This window comes from Balaenoptera borealis (assembly GCF_965194805.1).
Source record: "Balaenoptera borealis genome assembly, chromosome: 5".
Lineage (NCBI taxonomy): Eukaryota > Metazoa > Chordata > Mammalia > Artiodactyla > Balaenopteridae > Balaenoptera > Balaenoptera borealis.
Genome location: NC_138862.1, coordinates 145,375,638 through 145,396,618, shown reverse-complemented (window position 1 = coordinate 145,396,618; position 20,981 = coordinate 145,375,638). Strand labels below are relative to the sequence as shown.

The following is a 20,981-nucleotide window of genomic DNA, read 5'->3' as shown; positions in this document are numbered from 1 at the left end:
CACTTGTCCAGGGATGGCCCCCCCCCACCCCGGGGCTCAGCCGTTCCCTCTGGGTCCCTCTGGCCGGCCTGTGGCCCTTCACCTTGGTGGCCGACGGGGCCTGAAGCCACGCCAGCGTCAGAGCAGCAGAGGGACCCGGACGTCGTCGGGCACGAGCCTTCGCTCCCTCGGAGGCCCGAGAGCACACGCGTTACCACACGCGTGACGGTGCCGGCAGAGACTCCCAAGCCCGGGCCCAAGGTCCCTCAGCGCCTGGAGAGGCGCCAGGAGCATGGCCTTGGCGGGAGTCACCGCGTGCTCGGCGTTTAGGGGCTCGGAACCTCTACACATGCTTCCAGGTTGGATCAAACAGGCAGCTAATCTCTGCAGTTTCGGGCACGAGCGCCGCGCCCGCCGGGGTGGAAGAGCCGGGTCTGGGGGCGAGGCGACTGCGAGCCGCCCGCGGCTCCCCCGAAACCCGAGCCCAGACGGCAGCGCACGCGGCGCCCACTCCACGTGGCAGGGCTTTCCTCCTCACAAGCTGATAAATACGTGTACTCTGATGAAGCAGTGAAACCCCGTCCTGTTGCCCCTCGCCCTACAAAGTTCAAAGCCAACACCAGGCATAAACGGGCATCCAGTGGGGAGGGCCTGGGGCTGGGCCAGGCCGCCCGGGGGACAAACCCCGGAGCTCCGGCTTGTCACACTAAAGGCAAACGCCAGCAGCCGCTGCCAAGCGCTGCTCCAGGAAAAATCGCCCTTCGTTTGAAAGGAGGGGGTTTGGTCTGGGAGGTGGAGCACGCGGGCCCCACGAGGTGCGTAAAAACAGGCCCAGCCAGGTCGACCCTCCAAAGGAGGGGCGTGGCGGACACACAGAGCCCGCTGATGGGCAAGGCTGACCCTCCTCAGGGCACGACGCCCCTCCCCCGCCCCCAGGGACGCCGAGGGTCGCCCACTGCCTGCCGGGGCCGCGGACCAGGGGGCCGCGGGTCTGAGCACGGGGCGCGGGGCGCAGGGGCCCCGTCCGCTTCTGTCCTTCCGCCTCGGCAGCCGGACCCGCCGCTCAGCACGGTCACCAGGGCGCCTGGGCCTCGCAGCCATCCCCCGGGCGAGCGGTCTCTCCAGGCCCCGGGCCCGCCCCTTCTCCCCGCGGCCCCGCCCCCGCCCGCAGCAAAGCCTGTGCGCGGGCCGCTCCCTCGGCTTTCACGCTTCCCGCTGGCCTGCACGCAGGAGACTCTTCTGTTCAGGGCTCAGCTCAACGTCACCTCGTCAGGGAGCAGGGAACACGTGTCCTAAAAACCATTACTTTGTACCACTCCACCCCATTTTTTTCGAAATAGGAAATACAGTGGTTTAAAAATTGAGGCACAGAGCTTCCCTGGTGGCACACTGGTTGAGAACCTGCCTGCCGATGCAGGGGACACGGGTTCGAGCCCGGGTCTGGGAAGATCCCACATGCCGCAGGGCCACTAAGCCCGTGTGCCACAATTACTGAGCCTGCGTGTCTGGAGCCTGTGCTCCGCAACGGGAGAGGCCGCGATAGTGAGAGGCCCGCGCACCGCGATGAAGAGTGGCCCCCACTTGCTGCAACTAGAGAAAGCCCTCGCACAGAAACAAAGACCCAACACAGCCAGAAATAAATAAATAAATAAATAAATAAATAAATAAATAAATAAATAAACAAACACATTTAAAAAGAAAACTTGAGGCACAACACGCGTGGTGGTTTTAACACATTCTCTGCTCGCACTCCCTCTGGGGAGCAGAGCTTCAGTCCCCTCCCCTGGAGATGGGGCTGGACCAGCACCTGACCCGCAGGCAGGATGCAGGTCACTGAGGGCAGGTCACAAGGCCACGGGAGGCATGGCCCCGCTTGCCTGCTCTCCCCAGTCTCCTGTCCTGGGGAGGCTGGCTGACGTGTCACTGGGACGTGCACGTAGCCCCCGGGGAGGTCCATGCGGCCGGGAGCCTGGCCCTCCGGTCAACAGTGGCACCAGCCTGCCGGGCAGGTGTGCCGAGCCGGCCCGGAAGCAGCCCATCTAGCCCCAGTCAGGCCTTCAGATGAGGCGGCCCGCAATGTCGCCACGGCAACCCTGGAAAGCCCCTGGCAGACCCACCCGGCTCGTGGCCAGCAAGGAACTGTGTAACACTGTTCTAAGTGGCTCAGTTTGGGGCAGCCTGCTACACGGCAATAGGTCACTAACACAACGTACTTGCCGCAGGTCGTGTGCACAGCCTGACACACACAAAACTGGATGTATTCCCCAAGTGGGTGCCGGCGTGAGCACCACCAGATCACAGCACCCACAGTTCTGGCGTCCACAGGCACCCTTGGCCTTTCCCGATGAACCCCCCTCCCCAAGAGGCACCATTATCTTAACTTGTGTTCCTATCAATTAGTTCCGCCTGAACTTGAACTTTGGGTGAATTGAATCACAGTCTAGTCTGGCTTCTGTTCCCTCCACGTGGCGGCTGGGAGGTTCCCTGTGCTGGCTCGTGGGGCAGGCACCTTTTTCATTGCTGTGTGATATTCCACAACCGATCCCTCGCCCTGCTTTACGTTCCTCATAGCAGCTTTGTTCTCTGAGCTTACGGATCCCCCCCCCCAGGAGATGAGCTTCTAGCAGGAGACCGCTCTTTATCTGTCCTGCCCCTTGCTGTTTCCTTGGCACCTAAGGCAGGGTGGTCCACACAGCAGGTGATGAATGAATACTTACCCACTTATTAAGGAAATCCCCTGAAAGGGGCTTACACAATCCAGAGATTTCTAAATTTTTCAGCAAAGGAGAAAACTCCAGTCGCTCACCGATCTTGTTCTCTTTATTAACTGTGTTTGGCAATCTGGGGGCAGGTCCTGATCTGATTTGACTGTTTACCCTCCAGTGCTTGTGGGAATGTTGATGTGCCATAATAATACCAACTGCATACACAGAGCTGTGCCTGGTCGTCTTCCCCGGCAGCACGTGTACCTGCAGCGATGACCACATGGGAACAAGGTGTCTCCCCAGGGGACCTGCCACCAGCCTGCCATTCCTGAGAAGGAAACGCATGTGCTGGGAGCACAAGTCTCCTCGCTGTACAGCTTCTGAGACCACTGCTCAGGGAGCCACTGCTTAAATGTTACGGGAAGTATGCTGACTTAAATTTAACAATAAATACGTTGCTAGAGCCCGGGTTCCTGGCCGCTGGCTTGGCCCTGCGGCTCCCCGCCTGCCCCCTGTGCCTGAGCAGTTATTTAAGAGTTGGCTGGAGACAAGATGGTGGAGTAGAAGGGCCTGAGCTCACCTCCTCTCATGAAAACTCCAAAATCACAACTAACTGCTGAACAACCAGTTACAAACCCATTGACCAAACAGACTGGAAACTACCAAAAAAAGATATTCTACACCCAGAGACAGAAGAAACCACAACGAGACAGTAGGAGGGGCACTTTCACGATATAATCAACTCCCATAACTGTTGGGGGGGGCGACACACAAATTGGAAAATAATTATTTCGCAGAGGTTCTCCCAGAGGAGTGAGAGTTCTGAGCCCCATGTCAGGCTCCCCAGCCTGGGGGTCTCGCATCAGGAGGAGGAGCCCCAGAGCATCTGGCTTTCAAGGCCAGTGGGGCTTGAGTACAGGAGCTCCACAGGACTGGGGGAAACAGTGACTCCACTCTTGGAGGGCGCACACAAGGCTTCACGTGCACTAGGACCCAGGGCAAAGCAGTGCCTCCGTAAGAGCCTGGATCAGACCGACCTGCAGGTCTTGGAGGGTCTCTTGAGGAGGAGGGGGTCGGGTGTGGCTCAGTGTGGGGAAAAGGACACTGGTGACAGAGGTACTGGGACTATTCATCAGCGTGAGCTCTCCTGGTGGCCGCCGTTTTGGCAGAGACCTGGCCCCACCCAACAGCCTGCAGGCTCCAGTGCTGGGACGCCTCAGGCCAAACAACAAGCAAAACAGGAACACAGTCCCACCCATCAGCAGACAGGCTGCCTAAAGTCACCCTGAGCCCACTGACGCCTCTAGACATGCCCCTTGACACGGCCCTGCCCACCAGAGGGACAAGACCCAGCCCCACCCACCAGAATGCAGGCACCAGCCCCTCCCACCAGGAAGCCTGCACAAGCCCCTGGACCAACCTTACCCACCAGGGGGCAGACACCACAGCCAAGAAGAATTATAGTCCTGCAGCCTGAGAAACGGAGAACAAACACAGAAAGTTAGACAAAATGAAACGGCAGAGAAATATGTCCCAGACGAGAGAACAAGATAAAACCCCAGAAGAACAACTAAGTGAGGTACAGACAGCTAATCTTCCTGAAAAAGAATTCAGAGTAATGATGGAAAAGATGATCTAAGATCTCAGAAAAAAAACGGAGACACAGACTGGTGAGATACAAGAAATGTTTACAAAGAACCAGAAAATTTAAAAAACAAACAGAGATGAACAGTACAATACCGAAATGAAAAATACACTAAGATGAACCAATAGCAGAATGACTGAGGCAGAAGAATGAATAAGTGACCTGGAAAACAGAATAGTGGAAATCACTGCCGTGGAACAGAATAAAGAATGAAAAGAAATGAGGACGGTCTAAGTGACCTCTGGGACAACTTTAAATGTGCCAACATTCACATTATAGGGGTCTCAGAAGGAGAAAAGAGAGAGAAGGGCCTGAAAAAATATTTAAGAGGTAATACCTGAAAACTTCCCTAACATGAGAAAGGAAGCACCCACTCAAGTCCAGGAAGCACAGAGAGTCCCAGGCAGGATAAACCCAAGGAGCAACACACCGAGACACATACTAATCAAACTGACAAAAATTAAAGACAAAGAGAAAATATTAAAAGCAACAAGGGAAAAGCAACAAATAACATACAAGGGAATCCCCATAAGGTTATCACCTGACTTTCCAGCAGAAACTGTGCAGGCCACAAGGGGGGCGGAGGGGCATGATATATTTAAAGTGATGAAAGGGAAAAACCTACAATCAAGAATACTTTACCCAGCAAGGCTCTCATTCAGATTTGATGGAGAAATCAAAAGCTTTACAGACAGGCAAAAGCTAAGAGAACTCAGCACCACCAGACCAGCACTGCAACAAATGCTGAAAGAACTTCTCTAGGCGGAAAAGACCACAACTAGAAACAAGAAAATTAGGAATGGAAAAGCTCACCTGTGTAAAGGCAAACATACAGTAAAGGTAGGAAATCATCCACACACAAATATGATATCAAAACCAGCAATCGTGAGAAGAGAAGAGCACAAATGCAGGATATTGGAAATGCACTGAAATGAAAAGACCAGCAACTTAAAACAATCTTGTTTATATATAGACAACTACATTAAAACCTCATGGTAACTGCAAACCGAAAATCTACAACAGATACACACACAAAAAAGAAAAAGGAATCCAAACACAACACTAAAGTTAGTCATCAAATCACAAGAGAACAAAGAGGAAGGGAAGAAAAAAAGACATACAAAAACAAATCCAAAACAAGTAACAAAGTAGCAAAAAGAACATACATATTGTTAATTACCTTAACCATAAACGGATTAAATGCTCCAACCAAAAGACACAGATTGGCTGAATGGTTACAAAAACAAGACCCATATATATACTGTCTACAAAGGCCCACTTCAGATCTAGGGACACATACAGACTGAAAGTGAGGGAATGGAAAAAGGTATTCCATGAGAATGGAAATCAAAAGAAAGCTGGAGTAGCTATACTCCTATCAGATAAAACAGACTTTAAAATAAAGACTGTTATGAGAGGGACTTCCCTGGTGGCGCAGTGGTTAAGAGTCCACCTGGCGATGCAGGGGACATGGGTTCGAGCCCTGGTCTGGGAAGATCCCACATGCCACGGAGCAACTAAGCCCGTGCGCCACAACTACTGAGCCTGCACTATAGAGCCCGTGAGCCACAACTACTAACCCACCTGCTGCAACTACTGAAGCCCGTGCGCCTAGAGCCTGTGCTCTGCAACAAGACCAAGCCACCGCAATGAGAAGCCTGCACACCACAACGAAGAGTAGCCCCCGCTCGCCACAACTAGAGAAAGCCTGCGCGCAACAACGAAGACCCAATGCAGCCAAAAATAAATCAATAAAATAAATTTATATAAAAAAAAGAATATTACAAGAGACAAAAAAAGACACTACGTAATGATCAAGGGATCAATCCAAGAAGACGATATAACAATTGTAAATATATATGCACCAAACATTAAGAGCACCTCAATATATAAGGCTAACAGCCATAAAGGGAGAAATTGACAGTAACACAATAATAGTGGGAGACCGTAACACCCCAGTTTCAGCAATGGACAGATCATCTAGACAGAAAAGCAATAAGGAAACACAGGCCTTAAATGACACATTAGACCAGATGGACTTAATTGATATTTAGAGAGCATTTCATCCAAAAGCAGAATACACATTTTTCGCATGTGCACGTGGAACATTCTCCAGGACTGACCACATGCTGGGCCACAAAGCAAGCCTCGGTGAATTTAAGATAACTGAAATTGTATAAAGCATCTTTTCCGAGCACAGTGCTATGAGATTAGAAATCAACTCCAAGAAAAAAAACTGTAAAAAACACAAACACATGGAGACTAAACAATATGCTATTTAACAACCAATGGATCACTGAAGAAATGAAAGAGAAAATCAAAAATATCTAGAGACAAATGAAAACAAAAGCATAACAATCCAAAACCTATGGGATGCAACAAAAGCAGTTCTAAGAGGGAATTTTATAGCTATACAATCTTACCTCAGGAAATAAGAAAAATTTCAAATAAAAACTTAACCCTACACCTAAAGCAATTAGAGCAAATAAAGAACACACAAAACCCTAAGTTAGTAGATGGAAAGAAATCATAAAGATCAGAGCAGAAATAAATGAAATAGAGATGAAGAAAACAACAGAAAAGATCAATGAAGCTGAAAGCTGGTTATCTGAAAAGATAAACAAAACTGATAAACCTTTAGCCAGTCTCATCAAAAAGGGAGAGGGTTCAAATCAATAAAATTAGAAATGAGAAAGGAGAAGTTACAATGGACACCACAGAAATACAAACGATCATAAGAGACTACTGCAAGCCGACTGTATGCCAATAAAGTGGGCAACCTGGAAGAAATGGACAAATTCTTAGAAAGGTTCAATCTCCCAAGACTGAACCAGGAAGAAATAGGAAATATGAACAGACCAATCAAAAGTACTGAAATTGAAACTGTGATTAAAAAACTCCCAACAAACAGAAGTCCAGGACCAGACGGCTGCACAAGTGAATTCTACTAAACATTCAGAGCAGAGTTAACACCTACCCTTCTGAAACTGTTCCAAAAAATTGCAGAGGAAGGAACACTCCCCAACTCATTCTATGAGGCCACCATCACCCTGATACCAAAACCAGACAAAGATACCACCAAAAGAAAAAAATTACAGGCCAGAATCACTGATAAACATAGATGCAAAAATCCTCAACAAAATACTAGCAAACCATACACCATGATCAAGTGGGATTTATCCCAAGGATGCAAGGATTCTTCAATATCCGCAAATCAATCAGTGTGATACACCATACTAACAAACAAGAATAAAATCCATATGATCATCTTAACAGATGCAGAAAAAGCTTTTGACAAAATTCAACACCCATTTATGATAAAAACTCTGCAGAAAGTGGGCAGAAAGGGAACCTACCTCAACATAATAAAGGCCATATATGACAAAACCACAGCAAACATCACTCTCAATGGTGAAGAGTTGAAAGCACTTCCTCTAAGATCAGGAACAAGACAAGGCTGTCCACTCTCACCACTTTTATTCAACACAGTTTTGGAAGTCCTAGCCACGACTATCAGAGAAGAAAAAGAAATAAAAGGAATCCACATTGCAAAAGAAAGTTAAACTGTCACTGTTTGCGGATGACATGATACTACACATAAAAAATCCTAAAGAGGTTACCAGAAAACTCCTAGAGCTCATCAATGAATCTGGTAAGGTTGCAGGATACAAAATTAATACACAGAAATCTCTTGCATTTCTTAAGAACGGAAGATCAGAAAGAGAAATTAAGGGAACAATCCCACTTATTGTTGCAATAAAAAAGAATAAAGTACCTAGGAATAAACCTACCTAAGAAGGCAAAAGACCTGTACCCTGAAAACTATAAGACACAGATGAACAAAACTGAAGATGACACAAACAGATGGAAAGATACACCATGTTCTTGGATTGGAAGAATCAATATTGTCAAAATGAATATACTACCAAGGCAATCTACAGATTCAACGCAATCCCTATTAAATTACCAATGGCATGTTTCACAGAACTAGAACAAAAAAAAAAAATCTTAAAATTTGTATGGAAACACATAAGACCCCGAATGGCCAAAGCAATCCTAAGAAAGAAAAATGGAGCTGGAAGAATCAGGCTCCCTGTCCTCAGACTATACTACAAAGCTACAGTAATCAAGACAATATGGTAATGGCACAAAAACAGAAATATAGATCAGTGGAACAGGATAGAAAGCACAGAAATCAACCCATGCTCCTATGGTCAATTAATCTATGACAAAGGAGGCAAGACTATATGATGGAGAAAAGACAGTCTCTTCAATAAGTGGTGCTGGGAAAACTGAACAGCTACATGTCAAAGAATGAAATTAGAACGCTCCCCAACACCATACACAAAAATAAACTCAAAATGGATTAAAGACCTAAATGTAAGACCAGATACTATAAAACTCTTAGAGGAAAACATAGGAAGAACACGCTTGGACATGAATCACAGCAATATCTTTTTGGATCCACTTCCTAGTGTAATGAAAATAAAAACAAAAATAAACAAATGGGACCTAACTAAATTTAAAAGCTTTTGCACAGCAAAGGAAACCATAAACAAAACAAATGAAGCAAGTCGCACAGAGAAAGACAAATATCATATGATATCATTTATATGTGGAATCTAAAAAAAAATGATACAAATGAACCTATTTACAAAACAGAAACAAGACTCACAGACTTCGAAAACAAACTTATGGTTACCAAAGGGGAAAGGTGGGGGAAAGGATAAATTAGTAGGAGTTTGGTAGTAACATATACACACTACTCTATATAAAATAGATAATCAACAAGGACCTACTGTATAGCACAGGGAATTCTACTCAATATTCTGTAATGACCTATATGGGAAAAGAATCTGAGAAAGAGTGGATAGATGTATATGTATAACTGACTCACTTTGCTGTACACCTGAAGCTAACACATGGTAAATCAACTGTACTCCAATATAAAATAAAACATCAAAAAAAATTTTAGTAATATATTTTCGTTAACCTAACAGATCCAACCTACTGTTTTAACAACATCAAGAATCATCAAGGAGATATTTCGTATTATTAAACACGAAGTCTGAAACCACGTACTTTCTTTACCACCACAGCACGCAGACCGGCTGCACTCCAGCACAGCCCCAGACAGCGGCGTGTGGGCGTCTGTGTACACACCTACACGTGCACACACGCATGTCCATGAACGTGCACAGAGACGCTCTGGGCTTGGCGGCGACGATGGTGGCGAGGAGGAGGATGGCGGCTACGGTAAAGGAGCTCTTCCTAAGTGCCAGGTACTGAGCCAAGTGCTTCCCGTGCACTAACCCCATCCGCTGTCCCTTACTGGGGAGGAGCTACCGTCACACCCACTTCAGCGGGGCTGCTCGGAGGGGCAGAGCCGGGGTGTGAGCCCGGGAGTCCGGCCCCAGCACGCCCACCTCGCAGGGACCGCTCAGTACCCCGAGGCCGGCAGGCTGTGGCTTTTCTCACAGGGACCCTGGATCCTGCAACAGCACAGGCGGCTGGGCCTCCGAGAGCAGAGCTGGCCCCTCTCAGGCCGGGGTCCTGTCTCCACCGAGTCCCTGGGGGGACAGGTTCACGCAGGAACAGCCCTGCCTGGCGGGGCCGCAGAGCCACAGATGGCGCTGGAAGCCCGGCAGGTCAGTCACCGCTGCGTGGCCAGGAGCGAGGCGCGGGTGGATGGCGGAGGGGAGGGCGGGCGGACCCCTCGGGGCTGTCGACCAGACCCGCCCCCGCCCAGGCCTCCTCGGCCTGTCCTGCAGGAGACACAGCACAGGCGCTGGTGGCCACGGGGGCCGCACGCGGCCAGGCCTGGTGACCCGGGGCTTTCCTTCCTAGGAGCTGAGCACAGCTGCAGCCCGTGCGCGCCCACCCTTGCGCCTCGCGGGCCCACTCCCGCCACACGCCCGTGGCTTCGTGGAGAAGCCACCTCTACCGTCAGCCAGTTGATATCCTCACTCAAGAGATGCTCTTTGACGTTGTGCATTTTTCAGGATCTTGTGCCTTTGCTACAAATTTTTGGACATGAACTTGTCTGGGGCCAAATAAGTGTTCCTTCTGCCTGTCTCATCTGACTGGAGACCCTGCCCTGGCCCCGCTAGGGCTTGTCCCCTCTGCACGCCGACCCCACGCTGCACCCTGAGAGGCCAGTGGGAGCAATGGAAAGGCCCCCCGACTCCCGGCCCGGAGCCCGGACTCCGCCCTGCGCGTCCTGCCGACCCCGTCCCTGCTTTCACTGCCCAGCCCCCCACCTGATCCACGCTCCACCGGGCCGCGTGAGCCCGCAGAAGGGCCTCCCCTGGTTGGCTCGCATTCCTATCGTGCACACGGGCACACTGAGGCCAGGAGGGGTCACGGAAAGTGCCTCCTGTCCTTCCCAAGTCCCCCGAGGGCGAAGGGAGGAGAGCTGCCGGGTTCCGAGTCAGCGAGAGACGCGGGGAGACGGCTGCTGGGGCCCGGGCGGGGCCCCGATCCCTGCGCCGCTGCCGCTGCGGCAACACGGCCCTCCCCACCCGAGGCCCTCGCAGCGTCCTCTCAGCCGTCCTCTCCCGAAGGGCCGCAGGGGAGGGAGTCACGAACGGCCGCCACCTGGCAACCAGACAAAAGGAGGACCAAGAAGCAGGCACAGGCCACAGCCAGAGCGTCGGGAGGTCCCAGGCCCCGCGGTGGCCGTGCGGCACAGGGTCAGGACCCCACGGTCGCGGTGCTGCCACGTGGCAGTGTCCAGCGGCTCAGGTGAAACTCGCGCTCGGCACTCGTGAGGACACACCGGCGCCCCGTCGTTCACTGCTCCCAGAACTCACCCCTACATCGTGACCCACGGGCAGGCTGCCCCTCACGCTGGGGGCCGGGCGCGCTCTGTCCCCAGGCCCAGCCCCTGCTTGTGCTTCTAGGGCCTCAGAGCTGCAATGCCTCTCGTGCCACTGGCGTGCGGCCCAGCACTCAGGTGACTCACCTGCTCTGCAGCTCCTCCTGGAAAACGGGCTGAGTCTCCACCCCCAGCCCACCCTGTCACGTGCGGCTCAGATGAGCTGAGGTTTGCAAACTCGACAGCGTGCGGGTACGTGACACATTTTGGTTTTTTGGGTTTTTTTGGCCGTGTGGCTTGCAGGATGTTAGCTCCCCAAGCAGGGATGGAACCCGTGCCCCCCGCAGTGGAAGCATAGAGTCCTAACCACTGGACCGCCAGGGCAGTCCCAGTATGTGACAGATTAATGCTGCTCTGATGTTTCATGTTTTCTGAATGTTCCTAGGTCCATCCAAGACCCTCTGATTCCATGAGAAGAAAAGTATCACAGATACTCTCGGGGCCCCCGGCCCCTGTAGGTTACAGAGTCGCCGTTAGCACTCCTCCTAAGACCCGGCTCCCAGGGAAAAGACACACAAACATTCGCGCTTCCTGCACAACTGCCCCATCCTGAGCCCCCTCTCCTCCCGAGAGGGACGGTGGCAGGCGTGCGTGCGTGTCTCTAATTACAGTTCCTGTATTTGCTTTGCAGAACTGTTTATACCCAAAGCTATGAAAGACGTAATAAAAAGAAAAGCCTACGCTTTTAAAGCACCTCAAAAGCTCATCTTACCTTCCCTACTACGTTCTGACCCATCCGTGGGGGCTGCCCCCCACCTCCTCCAGAGGCCCAGCACACACTTTCCCAGGCGGGACACGCCCCTGCCACCTCTAATGCTTCCTCGCCCGGGGAAACCAGCCCAGCCGCCCGATGACACCGGCACTGGGGCCGAGGCCTGCAGAGGCCGGGCTGGGACGGGCCTCACCCCTCCAGGGCCCTGGAGCCACAGTGTGGCACTGAAGGGCTTTGGGGCCCTTTCCCAGGCCACGCAGAGGGGCGCCCACACTGGGGAGAGAATACGAAGCTTCTGTCCAGCTCCGGGGAAGCCTCTGGCCATCGGGCAGCAGCAGGAGAGGCTAGGGACCCGGAGTGCCTCAACCCCTCCTCCCTGCCCACCCCGATGGCGGGCTCAGGCCACGTACCAGGATGTCCAAACAGGCTGCCTTCAGCAGGGTGATTTGGTCTGCGATGGTCAAGCCGGTGAAGCCGGGCAGACGTTTAGCAAACTCCACGATCTTAATAATGCACTTGGTAGCCAGTTCACTGAATTTGTCCCAGAGGCCCAGGTCCAGTCGGACTCGATGGTCGGCACTGGAATTCTACGAGGGAGAGAAAACACCGTCAGGGGTAGTTGCAGGAAGCCGAGCGGAAGGCAGAGAACCGAACACGTTTCCCATCAAACGTGAGGACAATTCACTCTTCACAGGGAGCCTCCGGAAGGTGGGGGAGAGTTGACCTTTCAGCTTAGCGTCATTTTTTAAAAATGCTCAAAATCTTATCCCTGTACCGCTGGATAATCGAGTAAGAGATGTGGGAATCTCTCTTCGGCAATCACTCCCGCTAGTAAATGAAGTAAACGGTAGGCGGAGGAGCCACCGCTGTGTAACCCTGATGGACTAGTGGCTCTACCCGACTCAGGAAAGCCGAGACGAACCGTGGGAGGAGAGGCCCTTCCGGAGATGCTGGATCCAGCCACGCCTGACCCACACCAGGATTTTAGTTTTTAGTCTGAGTCGGTTTGAGTTTGGTTTCTATCACCTGCAACAGGAAGAATTCTAACTAACGTTCAGTTACAGCTTGAGATGCTTTAGGTGTGAGAGCTTCACGTTCTCCACCAAAGAGCTGTCACGACGTAGAGAAGGGGGCCACCTCCACGGCCACCATCGCCTCCCGCCTGGATTAGCTCCTCACGGGTCTCCCTCACTCTACCCTGACCTCCTCACGGTCTGTTCCTTTACCAGAGGAATAAAGGGATCCTTTAAAAACACAAGTCAGAGCAAGTCACTGTGCTGCTCAAAATCTGCAGCGATCTCTCACCTCACTCAGACGGAAAGGCAAAGTCCTCCCCACGGCCTGCAAGGCCGGCCCGCTCTCTCGCGTCTCCCCCGGTTCCACAGGCCCTGCTGTCCCACGGCCTGCTCTGCCCGCAGACACACCCCTCATTCCTTCCCGGCTGGGCAAACTTGAGCCCCGGCCCGACTGCTCTGTGGACTCTATACCTGCTCTGCGGTCCCAGGCCTCAGCCCCCGACGCACACTCTCGTTTACTTCCTGCCTCACTGTCACTGCCACGTCCTCAGTGTCCAGAACGGCGGCCGGTACACAGCAGGGGCTCAAAACGTTTGTTGAGTGAATGAGTGAGTGAATGAGGCTTCCATGAGTCTATGCTCGTGTAGGATGTCTCAGGGCCACCACCACACGAGGACGAGGCTGCCCTGGGCCGCGGCCTCTGGCGGCCCCGGGGGAGCCGGACGTGCAGCAACTGGCAAGGTCGAGGCTGGCGCTTGGGCCCCTGACACCCGGGGACACACCCACGGAGTCTGTAAAATGAGCTGTGTTGTTAAGGTCGGCGGGGAAGCTGGAAAGGGAAGTTTGCATACGGGGTGGCACAGAGGCCCTAACACAGGTGGAGGCTGGCCGCCCCGTGGCGCTCCTGCGGGAAGGGCCAGCGTCCCGCCCGTCACTTCCCCCCATCCGTCCCCAAGGACCTGGGGACACGGCGCACCCGGAGGAGCTTGAGGCCAAGCGTGCGGCCACTGGGTCTGTAATTGCACGTAATCGTCGGCTCGCCTGGTTTGTGGGAAGACGACGCGGGAGGGGAAGGGCACAGAGGTGAGCGGACAGCAGGAAGTCATCTCACCACAGCGCCCACCCGCTGCCCGGCCCAGCACGTGGGAACGGAGCCTCCGCCAGCCTCGTACGAGGAGACGTCATCACGCACCGGGCCCGCCATCCTCCTGTTAAAAGTAACGCACAGCCGTCTCAACGGCATGTGAATCTAACCCACCACCATGCAAACTGAAGGAAAGAGGCAGCTGAGAAGACACAGAATAACCCGGCGTCTTATCGTTCCGGTTGCTGGACTCACGCGGCATGAGCTTTAAAATGGCTTATACGCTATCCTCCCGCGCAGACAGCGCACAGCTCGGCCCGTCTGCGGGGAGTGGAGGCGGTTAGGGGGGCGCTGGGTGGGGGCCGATCCCGAAACCAGGGGAGGGGGAGAAAGGGAAAGGCCCAGGCTGGGAGGGGCCTCGCCGGCAGCTCAGGGGAGCGGAACCACAGCAGAGGGGCAGAGGTGGCCGCTGCCTCTCCCCCCAGGCCCCCCGGCCCCCCGAGCAGCGGCGAAGCCCAACCCCACCATGAGATCCAGCTAAAGGGCCATCTTGGTCAAGCGAACGGACCCCTTCCCGCCTCCGTGCGCGTCTCTGCTGCTTCTCTGACCGGCGGTACTTCCGGAGCGAGGCCCATAAATGGAGGTGGCATCGCGGTGTCTTTCCGCCCGTCTGCGGCAGCTGCAGGCGCTACAGTGCTTCAGCCAGGGCTGCTTGTCCCCCTTCTCAGCCGAGGAGGAAACACAGAAAGTCTTAAAGGGAACGAGGAGCTAAGGTTCCCGGGGTGGCTGGAACACCCGGGGGCCCGGGTCCGGAGTCTCTGCCCCCCGGCCGTCCTGAGAAGCTGATGTCCTTTCAAGCTCCACCTGTAGAATGCTGCCGGCGTCCACGGCCCACTTCTCCACTGGGCACGCTTCCCATGGAAGAAGCCCTCCTCTGGGGCTCACCGGGAGCCAGGCCCTGTTCTAAGCTTTATGGCGAACTCCCTCTAGTTCTCAGGATGCCCTCACCTGGCAGCTGCGTCACTGCCCACCGGCCAGCGCAGAGGCAGCTCGTGCTGCGGCCCTGGGCCCACTGCACGGGGCACCGCACGGCCTGAACTGTGTCTGCGGAAGCCTGTCCCCTGGCGAGAAACCGCAGAGGCTGAAAGATGCTCGGCATCGCCCGGAAGAGGACGTGACGCGCGGGCCGGCATCCGCGGTCCACAGACACACGCCAACTACCAGCTGGGCAGGTCCATCCGCAGGAGGACGACACACACAGGCCCCAACGCACACGCCACGTGGGACTGAGACCCGGACGCTTCTAACCATGTGGCAACCGCCCTGCCACTGAGGGGGAGAGCCAGGGACGGGGCAGGGGGCGGGGCTCTGAGGGCCCCCAAGTGTTTCCCGGACGTCTGGCTAGAAGCGAGGGAGACGGTGCAGGACTTCCCTGAAGCTAATGTTGCAGGGGTGCTCCTGGACCCCTCCCCACCCCGCCTAAGATGCCTGGGCCGGGACAGGAGCCGGAGGGGCCCCTCCGGACAGCCGGGTGGTCTCCGAATGCAGGGGCCTTGGTGGAGGGCGGGGTGTGGCCTGGGGGCCCCAGCTGCAAGATGGTGTCCAGCGCTCCACATGCTAGATTCGGGGTGGCTTCCTGATCCTGTGGGCGGTCCTTCTCCTGGTGGAGTAAGGGCTCCTCACGTCTCCACAGCCCCACCTCCCGAGCCCTCGGAGGGCAGCCCGGGTCCCGCAGGGCCTGCGAGGGGCTGAACAGCCGCACACGGCGGGAAGCGGGAGCAGACAGCCCAGGCGGGGCCGTGCCCCCGGGAGACTGCCTTGCTGTCCCAGCCACACTTACGCTGCCAGGACCGGGCGTGTGGCTCCCAAAAACGTCACAGCACTCATACATAGTCAGGAGGAGGGGACCTGTGCGTTCCGTATGTCTCTGGGCCAGAAACAGTACAAGGCGCGCTGGACGTTTCCCTCATCCACCCTCCCCGGCAGCCCCACGAGGGAGTCACAGCTCCGACTCCCGTTACACAGATGAGGAGCGGGGCTCCAACGAGGACTCCAAGGTCACGGAGCTCCCACGCAGCACAGGCAAGATCTGAACCTGGGCCTGGGAAGCCCTAAAGCCTGGATGCCAGGGTCGCGGTCGCTGCGGAAGCAGAGCAAACACCCCAGGGCTGGGCTGTGTACTCTTTGAGAGCGCATCATCCGCAGCCCACCCTGGTCCCCAGAGTCCCCCCCTTGGCCCCTTGCTTTTCAGGAAGCTCACTGGTCAGAAGCCTCGCCAAGGAGCCCGGCGCTGAGCCTGCAGGTGAGCAAGCACCCTGTCCCCCCCCCAGGCCCAGGCGCGGAGGGTGGGTGCTGGCTTCCTGGGTCCTGACCAGGGTCCCAAATCGACCCTCATCAGGAAGAAAAAGCAGCTACTCCTTCAAGGATCCGTAGGCGGGCAGCTAGCTGCCTTTCTAACTGCTCCCTGCCCACTTATTCCAAAGCCACCTGACAGGGATGCCAGCCGGGCAAAGGCACCGAAGTCCCCTCGCAGTGGAAGCAGCTGCCCGTCGGCAAGCCCCTTATGGAAAGCGCTCGCCCCATGGCCAAGTGCCTGCAAAGGATGCCTCACGGCTGCTGCTCTTTATTTACACCTGCGCCTACTTCCCGAAAGGACTGCAAGTTGCTTACGATAAAAACAGAGCTTGATCTGTGCACAGAGAGAAGGGCTGGAGGGAGGAGCAGCGCCTGCAGGGCGCCAGGCCGCCCCGTGGTCAGGGGTCGTCCCCCGGAGATGGCACGTGTGCGGCCACTTTCCCTGCTGGATCCAAAGAGGCGCACAAAGTCCCTGCCTAGCGCTTAGGACTCAGGGCCCTCACTGGGGACCGAGGGGGCAGGGAAGGGGCGCTGGTGGCTCTCGGTGAAGCCCCGCCTGGGGCTGGGAGCAGACGCTGAGACTAGCATTCCAACGCAAGCAGCTTATGTGGGCAGAGATCCTGGGAAGCACTGGGAGAGGAGTGGGGGAGGGCCGGGGGCACCGGGGCTCCACCTTGTTGGGGAGCTTTGGGAACCGTCGGGCCGGGGCTGCTCCCAGGAGTGTCGACCCCGCCCCCCTCCGCCCCCCTCTGCCCCCGTGTCAACCACGCTGCCCCACAGGCGCAAAAAGCCTCGAGGCAGCGTCGTGGGGCTGCAGAATGAGCCACAGGGATGCGGGATGTCGGCAGGGCCCTGACAGAGGCAGGGCAGCGGCCCCACTGGCCTGGAAGCAGGTGAAATCAGACCTCGGGCACAAAGAGAATCCAGAAGGAGAGGACAGGCTCTCGGATTCCGCCAGGAGGCCTGGGGGAGGGAAGGTGGGGAAGGGCCCAGAGAGGCCGACCAGAGTCCCTGGCTGTGCTGACCCGCAGAGGGACGACGGTCCCGAGGGGGTGCTTTGGTCCCAGGTCGCACCAGGGCGTGTGTACTTGTGTTTGCCCTGCCCTCCTCCAGACCAGAGTGGTGGCCACTTCACCTGGTGACCAGGTGAGGCAGAGTCTGGGGCACGGACGAGGCCACCCTGACACCCCAACCCGGGGAAGAGGGCCGGGGCCCCAGGGGGGCAGCAAATGACCCCACGGGTTGTCTCTCACCGCAGGACCTGGCTTACAAGTTTCCATCTCCAGGAAGCCCTCCCTGCTGGGACTGTTCTCTTTTAGTCTGTCTTCTGGAGGGAAAGTTGATTTATCCCTGGGTAACAGCCCCGTCCTCCTAGCTAGATGCCTGGTGTCCCCCGTCTCCACCCTGCCTTGTCACCCACCCTCCTGAGACACGGTGTGCCGTGTGGGGTTAGAAGACCTGCCCCGGAGTCAGACTGACCACGTCCAAGGACACCCGCTGGCTACGGGGCGTGGGGAAAGTGACTTATTCCTCTGTCATACGGGGCGCTGCACCCGCCTCGCGTTGGCTCCGTAAGGAGTCAAAAGAATTCACACAGCGAGAGTACTTAGCACGGCCCCTGGTACGGAGGAAACGCTCAGTGCGTACTGGCTGTAATAATGATGACCGTAACAACAATAAACACACCTGATCACAAACTGTCGACTTCTCTCCACCACTTCAGACTGAGATTCAAAAACGAGGCCGAGGGAAGTGAAGTAACGTGCACACGGTCGCACGGCTGGTTGGCGGCAGAGCAGGATTTAAACCACATTCATTCCTAGCACCCCTGCTCCTGACTCACGGCATCACCCGCCACCCAGGTCTCCGGGCCTGCCTCCCCTCGCAGGCCGACCTCAAGGCTCCCGATGCCGCCCCGTCCTGTGTCTGCTCTGGGCTGGATGGTGCCCCTGTGCGCAAGGGGGACTCGTCCGCTGAGTCAACAGCAGGACAGGTCGGCAGCTTCGCAGACTGGCCAGCGTCTCTCCCTGTCCCTGACACCAGGGCCTGGGGGCCCAGAAAATCGTCCTGGGCCTCGCTACTCGAAGTACGCTCGTGGCCTTTGCTACTCAGAGTGTGGTCTGCAGACCAGCAGCACCTGGGAGCCTGTGAGCAACGCCCGCCCACACCTGCTGAATCAGAACCTGCTGTTTAATGGCTGCCAGGTGCTTTGTAAGCTGGCGGAGGACTGGGGAGCAAGCTCTAGGTTCTTCTTCTCCGGGCAGCTCATCCAGGGGACTTGCGGCTAAGCCCAGCGCCAGCTCTTTAGAAGCTGGTGCCACCCACCGTGCACCACTTGCTGTTCTTCGCCCCCGCCCGCATCATCATTTCACCTTTTTATCCCCATGACCTTCCCTACTATTCTTTTTCTAGCACGTCTCAGTCAATCAAACCAGCAAACGCTGCAATACTTGGATTTTTAAAAAGCGCGTCTACCAGCATGTTAGGCGGGCAACGTGAGCCACTGAAGAGGCCAGAACAACATTCCAGTGGCACTCACTCATTCAGTCGACAAATATTATTGAGCGCCTATTACGTGCCACGTGCTGGGAATACACGTCAGCGCACAAAACACATGCAAAAGCCACTAAAAAATTCAAGGACCTAAAGACATCCGCACCAGCACATCCAGACCAGCCGACAAGGCCTCCCGCCTTCTGACCCCACCTGCCCCCCACCGCCTCCTCTTCACTTCTCCCTCAGCGAGGCCACTCCCAGGGGAGCACAGCGAGCAGAGGGGGACCTCCCAGGTCGGTCCCCCTTCGCTTTCCCAGCCCCCCCCCCCCGAGACCTTGTGTGGAGCCAGACCCTGGGCGGGGGAGGCCCCAGTCCCCCAGGCGGGCTCTTCCAGCTGGAGCGGGGACCGTGAAAGGCTCAGCCCGGCCCTCCGTCCCCGCTGGGCTCTGCACCGGCGTCCGCCGCCAGGACTCCCGGCCGCCTCCCTGGCCCTCCTCGGCCCCTTCCCGCGGCTGTGGGTCCCCGCGAGGAGCAGCCACGTCTCACTCACCCTGGCCCGGAGCCTCGCACGTGCCCAACGTGTGCGTGCTGACCGAGCGGGAGGAAACGCCCTCCCTACTCAGCGGCGGCTGCGACCCCGGTTCAGAGGACCGGCAACACCGTCTCCTTCCTCGGCCCCGGCACGCCAGGCTCCAGGAGGGGAGCGTGCGCACGTGCGTCTGCGTGCGCGCGCGAGTGCGAGTGCGCGTGCGCTGCGGGGCGGGGTGGGCGGGGCCTCTCACCGTGGTGTACTTGCCCAGCTGGCAGAGCGAGGGGAAGGTTTCCTGGTGGGCTTTCCGGATCTTCTCCGTGAGGTCGTCCAGCTCGGCCGTCATTTCGTAGCTCTCCGTGCATTCCTGCTTCGAAGGCTCCTTCTTTTTCTTGTTTCTGTCATTCCTGACCGCTGCAGACGAGAGAGTAGACAGACCAGGGTCACTCGTGGCCAGGGCTGCGCTACCCGATGCTGCCTGGGAAGGGATGGGGGTCGGGGGGAGGAGGTCCGACCAGCGCATCTCCCGAGGCGAGGGGGTGGCTGCCGGGGGACTTGTTTGCGCTGCAGCCGCCGGCCGGCTCCTAAGGAGAGCTCAGCTCACCCAGAGGGCCTGGAGCCTGTTTGTTCCGAGGGAACTTTCTATCTGGACTCGTTCCTGGAAGAATTTTTCCGAGCAGGTGCCCCGCAGTTCCAGAGGGGATGGCCTGAAAGGCGCTCCAGGGAAACGCCTTTTTCCTGGGAGACACGTCCCAGAATGGAGCCAGGGATTCCTAGCTGGGCCTTTTGGTTCATTTTTTTGCTTTTCAGTTTTCTGAATTAACTGGCACCTTTTTTTTTTTTTTTGGCCACAGCTTGTGGGATCTTAGTTCCCCCACGAGGGATCGAACCTGGGCCCTCAGCAGTGAGAGCACAGAGTCCTAATCACTGGACCGCCAGGGAATTCCCTTAACTGGCACTTTCGAAGAAATTCATCTCCAAGGGGATGGGATTTGGGGTGTTGTCCCTTCATGTTTTTCTGCTTCCTAAACTTTCTGTATTAGTCATACAGTCTTTTATTACTTATAGTTTTAAAAAGTAATAATCAGTGCATCATGAGCCCTCAGCCTGGAAAGCTGTCCATTCATTCATCCTTTATCTGCCTGCAGCCCTCATCCCCACACTTTGTCTGGCCCTGGACCTCATGGGCATGGTCTTGGCCTCTGTGCTGGGTGGTCGTCCCATAGCATAGCCTCTCAGATGACCCAGATTCGAGGGGCACTCAGAGCTCTGGCTCTGGCAAGGGTCTCCTGGGGAAGGAACCTGGGACCCAGAGAGGCTGACAGATAAAACTAGGTCTTGCAACCCACACTGCCCGGGGAACCAGGGTTGCCAGGCTGGACACTGCCTGCTGTGTCTGCCACCACCCTGACCTGGGAGTCTGTGCTGCAAATGACCCAGGGCATGATCTGATCCGCTCTAAGAGGATTCGGCCTGGTCCTTCCTGAGAGCCCCGGGCGATCTGAGAGCTGGCAGGTTCCTGGGTCTGGGTCCACACCGTGAGGACCACAAGGCCGCCTGGGGCAGGAGCTGAGGGCAGAGTA

The 20,981-nt window shown here is 55.7% G+C and overlaps 1 protein-coding gene across 5 annotated transcripts in view; it reads right to left on the bottom strand.

Moving 5' to 3' along the window:
- The window catches only part of RARB (retinoic acid receptor beta), a 675,515-nt gene that overhangs the window by 6,483 nt on the left and 648,051 nt on the right, over positions 1–20,981 (bottom strand). For all 5 annotated transcript variants that reach the window (XM_082392788.1, XM_082392790.1, XM_082392792.1 and 2 more), the window contains 2 exons: positions 19,652–19,812; positions 12,329–12,505 (listed from right to left, as the gene is read on the bottom strand). In XM_082392788.1, coding sequence (XP_082248914.1) covers positions 12,329–12,505; positions 19,652–19,812 — 338 coding nt within the window. The remainder of the gene's footprint in view (positions 1–12,328; positions 12,506–19,651; positions 19,813–20,981) is intronic.